Genomic DNA, 7,714 nt, shown 5'->3' with positions numbered 1-7,714 from the left:
GGATTGCTTCCCCCAAAGGTCAAGTTCACGCTTTTAGGTCAATTGCCCAAAAAAATCTACATTTCGTGTCCGCTCTATAACTTCCAAACCACTGAAAAAAATTAAAATAACTAGGCACAAATGATCATCATTATGAGGCATTGTGCACAGCTCAATAATTAGGTTGCTATCCTTAAGTCAAGGTAACACTTAAAGTTTATTCTTTAAAGTCTTAATTTCGTGACAACTCCAAAGTTTTTCACTACTGAAAAAAATTGAAATAACTTAATAACTTAAAAGCAGAAAATATCACCATTTTAAGACGATGTGAAGACCGCATTAATAGGGTAGCTACCACCAAGGTCAAGGTCACACTTTAAGGACAAGTGTTAAAAGTCTACATTTCGTGTCCGCTCCATAGAATTTAAACTGATTACCATTATGACATCATGTGCAGGGCATAACATGTCGTGAATATCACGATATTATTAGATAATTTACTATTTACGCGGGAAAATATTTTATTTTCTGTTTTTGCTCCTTGCCATGAAATTCATTATTTTCATGTTATTTACAATTTAAATAAATGGCGGGAAAATTCTTTATATTTTGTAAACTCCTTGCCACGAGATTTGTGCTTTTTACGTTTTTCCTTAGGCTCATGGCGGGAATAGTAACTTGTATATAAAGGTTGTAGTTGTACGTAAGATTGTTAGAAGTGATAAAGGACTGTTAAGAAATACATTAAATGTTCGGATTAAGTTTTATAATAAATAACTTTGGAATTAAATGAGTTTAAAATAAAATGTTAAAATATTTTCGGTATTGGAGTTTTTTATTCTGTGGAAATAAGATGAATTAAATCAAATATCAGTGTGGAATGGGCATTATAATTCAGTCTTATATAAAGGAAACCTAAAAGTCCACCACATAACAATCAAGTCCCTACCTCACGGTCAATGTCACACTCAAGGATTCAATGTTAAAATATCTATATGTTTGTCCCCTTTATATGTTTCTGACCATTCAAAGGTTTTAAAATGTAATCACCTTCCGCAAATTTGGGAAGGAATTATAGGAATGGCCCCTGCTGTCAGTCCCTCCGTCCGTCTGTCTATATTTTCGTCCAAAACACTTTGTGTCCACTCCATAACATATAACATTTAAATCGCTGAAAAAGATTGAAATAACTTGGCACAAGTGATCAACAGTATGAGACGATGTGCAGAGCGTAATAACCTCAAAGTAAAGGTCACACTTAAAGGGCCAATGTTAAAAATCTATTTTTCATGTCCGCTCTATAACGTTGTAACAATGCAAAGGTTTTGAAATTTAAACCCCTTCCGCAAAGCGGGGAGAGAATTATAGGAATGACCTCCGTCCGTCTGTCTGTCCTTCCGTACGTAACACTTTTGTGTCCGCTCCATAACTTTTAATCCGCTGAAATTGTTTGGAAATAACTGATGCAAGTATGCACCATAATGAGACAATATGCAGAGCGCAATAATTGGGTTGCTTCCTCAAGGTCAAGGTTACACTTAAAGGTCAAGTGTTGAGAAAATTTAATTTTGGAAATTATTTAATTCAGTGGGTGAAACTTTTTTACACGAATATTACTAGTATAATAATCAATAACGGCCATATTTCAGAAACTTTTAATATAGAGAGAGGTGTGAGACAAGGATGTCCATTATCATCGTCCTTGTTTATTATATGTCTTTAAATATTGTCAAATTACATAGAAAATGATCGCGATATCAAGGGAATATATATTAAAGGAAAACAAATTAAACAAACTTTTTTTGCTGATGATGCATCTTTTAAAAATGATGGTACACAAATGTCATTTGAACGGCTTGTCTATGTCTTAAAGAATTTTAGTCTTATATCAGGTCTTAATCTGAATACTAGAAAATCAACAATATTAAGAATTGGATCACTTCGTAATACAAATACAATTTATTGTAAAAAACAATTTTAAATGGTCATCATAATCAGCAAAAACATTAGGAGTTTCTTTTTCAACAGATAACACAAATATATTAAAAAATAATCTTGAACCAAAACTTGAGGATTTCTACAACTGCTTGAAACAATGGCAACATAGAAAATTAACTTTGATGGGTAAGGTAACTGTTATCAAGACATTTGCACTACCAAAAGTAATATATCCTTTTGCGGTGTTAGAAAACCCGCCAGAATCAAAAATCAAGGAAATTGAAAATGCAATATTTCATTTCATTTGGAAGGAAAACCAGACAAAATTAAACGAAATTATTATAAAGCAAAGTTTTGAGAATGGGGGACTTAAACTTACAGACATATCATATTTTTTAAAATCGTTAAAAGCAAGTTGGATCAAAAGATACTTAGATAAAGAAAATCATAGCTTATGGAAATTATTTGTTAAGAATAAATTATTAAAGTATGGAAATGAACTTATTTTTTAATGTAACATTTCAAACAAGATGCTGATAATCTATTTCCACACAAAAGTTGAAATAAAAAGTACAGGCTTAACAAAAAATATCTCTTATAAAGACATTATTTGGAATAACTCGGATATAAAAATAGATGGTAAACTTGTATTTTATGAAAATTAGTTTATTAAAAGAATTAAATTCGTACAACACTTATATGATTACAGAACAGGAAAGTTTTATAGTTTCGAAGAATTTAAATATTTGTATGGCATCAATAATACAGATTTCTTAAAGTATTATATGCTTATTGGAAATATATCTGACACTCTTATCAACAAGTTAAAAAATGCTGAAATTAACACTGTTTCCTCGCAACCTTTTATACAAAATGTTATACAATCCAAATCTGTGAATAAACTTTTATATGATTTGCAAATGAAAAACGGAAAATGTCAAGGGAAAAAAGTAATGAAACTAAATGGGAAGAAAATATACAAAAGCATATTGACTGGAAAAAGATATATCAACTGCCTTATAAGAGCACATTAGATGTCACATTAAGAAATTTCCAGTTTAAATTCCTCCATAGAATTATACCGACTAATACTTTTCTCTTCACATGCAAACTGTCTGACACAAATTTGTGCGATTCTTTGTCATAATAGCATTGAAAATATTGACCACCTCTTCTGGGAATGTACGAAAATACAAAATATTTTGTCAATGCTACACAAGTGGCTAAATTCAATTGGAATTATGTTTAATCTTTCGAAAGAAATATTATTCTTTGGAGAACTTAAAATTAATCTGCATAGTAACATAATTAATTTCATTCTCATTCTAATGAAATATTACATTTTTAAGACAAAATATCAGAAATATACAGAAAGTTTTGAAATATTTAGAAAAATGTTATATAGTAAAATACAAATAGAAGAACAAATTGCTTTATCTAAAGATAAATTGAAAGCGCATAAGACAAAATGGAATATCCTCTGTAATATAAGAATTGTGGATTGAATCAATTGTAAAACAATGCAGAAACCATATCTATAAAGAAAACTAATAAGATTTGTATAAATCACTATATAAAAAGGGACAAAAACATTTTTTGTGCATGAGAGAGCGTGTGTGAGTGCATGTGTATGTATGTGTTGGTGCGTGTGTGCGTGTGTGCATATGTGTGAGTATGTGTATGTGTATTTGTATTTGTGTATGTATCTGTGTGAGATTGTTTTGTGTGTATGATTTACATTACTGTTAGAATTAAATAATTATTATAATGGAATATATTATGTTGAATACATGTATCAACAGTATGTTAACTGGAATGTTTTTGTAATTCATATATGAAAGAACATAATAAATGAAAAAAAAGGTCAAGTGTTAAAAAGTCAACATTTGGTGTCTGCTCGATGACAATTAAAATGTTGAATGTTTTCAAGATTACTTGGCAGAAATGATCACCATTATGACACCATGTGCAGAGCACAACAATCAATTCACTACCCTGAAAAGGCCAGGGTCACACTCAAAGGTCAATGTTAAAACATGTATTTATATGTCCGAGCTATAACCTTTTGACATTTCACAGGTTTTTAAATTACGTCCATGACACACTCTGCAGAGCACAACATCTAGGTTGCTAACTCCCAAGTTATATTCAGGTTGCTACCCCCAAGGCGGAGGTTAGATATTCTTCATAACTTTTTGACTTTATGGAAGATTTTAACAACATAAACAACATAAACATTTTATTCATGTCAGACTCATTCAAATACAGAACAACATGCCAGAAAATAAAGTTTTAAATACTGTGCTGGTAATTAAAATGGGGACAGTGATGAAACATCTAAATGTGCTCATGTAAACAACAATTATTCAATGTAAAACAACAAAACATACACATTGACAAAGTAAACCTACAAAATAATCTACTGTTAGTGAGAAAACGTTAGCGCTGTGAAATGAATCAGATTTGCATGACAATAACATGATAATCGTGAGTGACACGCTATAATGAATGTAATGAAAATGAATTTTTGTAAACACATTATCTAATAATTTAAATAAAACCGGCAATAAAGTTTTAACCTGTATAGTGTGAAGTATGCAGTAGTCATAATACTTGTGCAGTGCACGAGTATTTCGTGCCAACTGAAATATTGTTGAAACAGTTTGTATACATGTATTCATTACGTTTAGTATTCAGGATAAGGTTGAACAAATTTGCTAGGTACAAAAAAATGTGAAATGAGAAATTATTTCAACACTTAATGTCAAGAAAAATATTACATGTTCGTATTTGATTGTTTATATATAGAAATTATTTTCGAGAAAAAAAAGTACAATCCGAAATAGTCTTGCAGTGATATTACTTAAAGATTAACTGATAACGTTACCAACTGCGTCACGCTGATAGTTGATTAATTTGTCGATATTTTAATTTATATCGGAAGCCTGCGTGCCAACAGATAATAATACAACATGATAACTGTTTACACCGTAAAAGTGGATTTTTCCGCCGCGTCTAAATAATTATCCTAAACGGACAGTATTTAATGTACTGAAATAGTAAATAAGCAATCAATGTAACAATTAAACAAGATACAATGTGTTAAGGTAGTAGTAAGGTTGTTTTTCTAGATAAATAAAGTATCTTCGTATATAAAAACAAATTGAATAAGTAAATTCAAATCTAACGGGACAAACTGAAATCAATACACCGTTGAGAAGTAACTTTTACAACTTTTACTATCAATGTCCTTGGCGCACGGGAAACACGATTTTTCATTCATAGATTATCTAAAGTAGGCGTGGCAAAAACTGAAGATCTTTCGGCGTAACCAAGAATCGAAGTACAAATCAAAAGAGCTCGCGTTCTCGCCAGAGTGAAAAATAACAAATGGATTTATTGTTCATTTTGAAATAAGTGGATGGGTTTGCATCGGTGAGTAATAATGATTTACAAAAATAATAATAATAAAATAATAATAAACAGTAAAGCTCAACGAAAAGCAATTTTATCAGTAAAATTTATTGAAATGTTTTTAGAATTATTGTAAAAAATTATTGTGGACAATTTTGGAACGACATATTAATACATGCATAAATAAATATTTTGAATTCATTTCGAATAAACGGTACTCCTTGCACGCTCACAATATGGTGTCGTATTATTGCTTTTACAATAATTGCAAATAAAGTAATAGTAAGAAACCGGCTAAACGCGGTACATTTGTTAAATGGGGTCAAGGTAACATTACTACATCATATCAATTTATTTATGTAGATATCACTACATAAAAAACTCCACTATTGCTACGAAACACATAATGACGGATAATTTATTGAGAATGAAAAATCTCCCGATCATTGAATTGTGCATGAAAGTAGGAATTAAACGAATGTGTGCTGGAATCGACGCCGCAAATGGTATGTGGAGACCAGTGAATGTTATATAGTAGTTTGGTACAGACGCTGCTAATTTACATTATTTTCACGTTGACGTCAGATGCCGCTGTCGTTCAAAGCTTTTCTTGCATTTCAGACAAGAGTATCTATCTGTTGTTTATACCGAAGCAAGAAAAACCTGTCTTAGACCCTCCGTATAAGATTAGTCGCGTGCTTTAAATGACGTCATTCTCGTGCGCCTTTTATGAATGAATTGCGTTCTTACGATGGCGTCTTCTTTCCGTTTCAAATGAAGTTCAAAATTCATACGCAATTACATGTATAAGAATTTATATAACAAAATTTCTTTCCAAATTTTGATGACTATGTAATATGTCCAAATGTTACTGTTAAACAGAATCTCGACAGAACATTGTTACCGCCGTAAACAGTTACCCTCGAGCAACATATTCGGGTCTTACCGGCAGCTGGTATAAAGTCCCTTTGATGCAATTTCTTTTTATGATGTAATATGCAATATAGTTTATTTATCATTTTCTTCTACAAACTAGAAAAAGACTTATCCCTTGAAGTAGTGAGGTCGTGTATAGATTTCAAATAAATTTCTCAAAAGGATTTTATAAAGGAAGTAATCGTATTTTTGGATACCCCTTGTACATATTTGTCGTGGACAAAAATAACTTCAAACATTTAGACAGATATACAATGTATTGATTTATTATCGTAAATAACTATCATAAAATAAAGGGGAAATTTAAATAATGCTTTGCCTTACATATACCATGATCATACATGTATATATATTATCAGCGTTGTTATATATTAGTTAAATGTTATATTTCATTTCTCAAGCGACGATTCAGGTAATGGCAGCTTTAAATATGTCTATAAAGCACACGTTTGATGCGTTGGACAATTGTGGATATTCACGACTGTCTGCCGACAAACGGATACAAATTATGGAAAATGGTGGCAAAATGGCAAGTTTGTTCTACAGGGAGAAAGCAAATGAAGATATTGATTTAGTCATTGCTGGAAGTCGTGGAGAAGGTATAGGATTTTACTTTGATTGCGATTTAGACAGACTTTTTATACAGCGTTCAGTAATGTGTTACGCAGCATTTCCGAGTGCCTCAACCCAAGTTCGATATGCTGCTGAATTTTGGCTTGATTTTGAAAATACGCCGAGCGGCTATTGTAGATTAAAACTAATATCAAAACAACCACAAACAACTCCAGAAGCTAAAAACTTTGCATTTGTACAAAACATGGAAACTGCCATACAAATAGAAAATGGAGAAACGTTTCTTCGCAACGATAAAATATTAACATCGGCTATGCAACATCTGGATAGGACTGGGTGGTTAGCTCGAATGTGCGTTTACGATGTTGACGTAGGGCCTTCAAAACCATACGAAGTCCGAATTCCTTTCTCAAAATATGCCTTCAAAATTGACGACGTGCTTGGTTTTAAATGTGTATTCCCGACGATAATTCAAGAGTGGTGCGATCGAATAAGAGAGCATGATTGGCCGAGTCCAGGAATTGTGGAACAAGTAAAATGGGTAGATGTTCTCGTTGTACCTGCTGGAGAAACAGGAGATGAAGTTTTACAATGGAGGATTAGTTTAGTTCTCGCAGAGCTTGTTCTTGCTCGTTCATTTAATGATGTTCCAGGCTTAAAGTTTATGGCTGCTCTCAAAATGCGTGTAAGAACGTGTTTAAGAAATCCTGCGATAACATTGTCATCATATATGATCAAAAATGTTGTCTTCTGGATGTCAGAAAAAACACAAAACTGTGAGTTTGCGCAAGGTAAACTTTTAGATCGGATAACAGACGGACTCATATTTTTGAGAAAATGTGTTTTGATGAAGGACAGCTTCCGAACTACATGA

General features: G+C 31.9%; 1 protein-coding gene across 1 annotated transcript; it reads left to right on the top strand.

The window, feature by feature from the left end:
- Positions 1 to 4,966: 4,966 nt before the first annotated feature.
- LOC132736089 (uncharacterized) lies at positions 4,967 to 7,714 on the top strand. The gene is made up of 2 exons (XM_060723164.1): positions 4,967 to 5,352; positions 6,669 to 7,714. The coding sequence occupies exon 2, from the start codon at positions 6,683 to 6,685 to the stop codon at positions 7,712 to 7,714; it is 1,032 nt and encodes a 343-aa protein (XP_060579147.1). The 5' UTR covers positions 4,967 to 5,352; positions 6,669 to 6,682.

This window comes from Ruditapes philippinarum, unplaced genomic scaffold (genome assembly GCF_026571515.1).
Source record: "Ruditapes philippinarum isolate M1 unplaced genomic scaffold, ASM2657151v2 ctg8585_1_1_1_1, whole genome shotgun sequence".
In the NCBI taxonomy this organism is placed as follows: domain Eukaryota; kingdom Metazoa; phylum Mollusca; class Bivalvia; order Venerida; family Veneridae; genus Ruditapes; species Ruditapes philippinarum.
This window is presented reverse-complemented; position numbering and strand designations above follow the sequence as displayed.

What these genes read in the sequence shown, in the direction of transcription:
- LOC132736089 (XM_060723164.1), top strand. Translation starts at nt 6,683, where the DNA reads ATGGCAGCTTTAAATATGTCTATAAAGCACACGTTTGATGCGTTGGAC.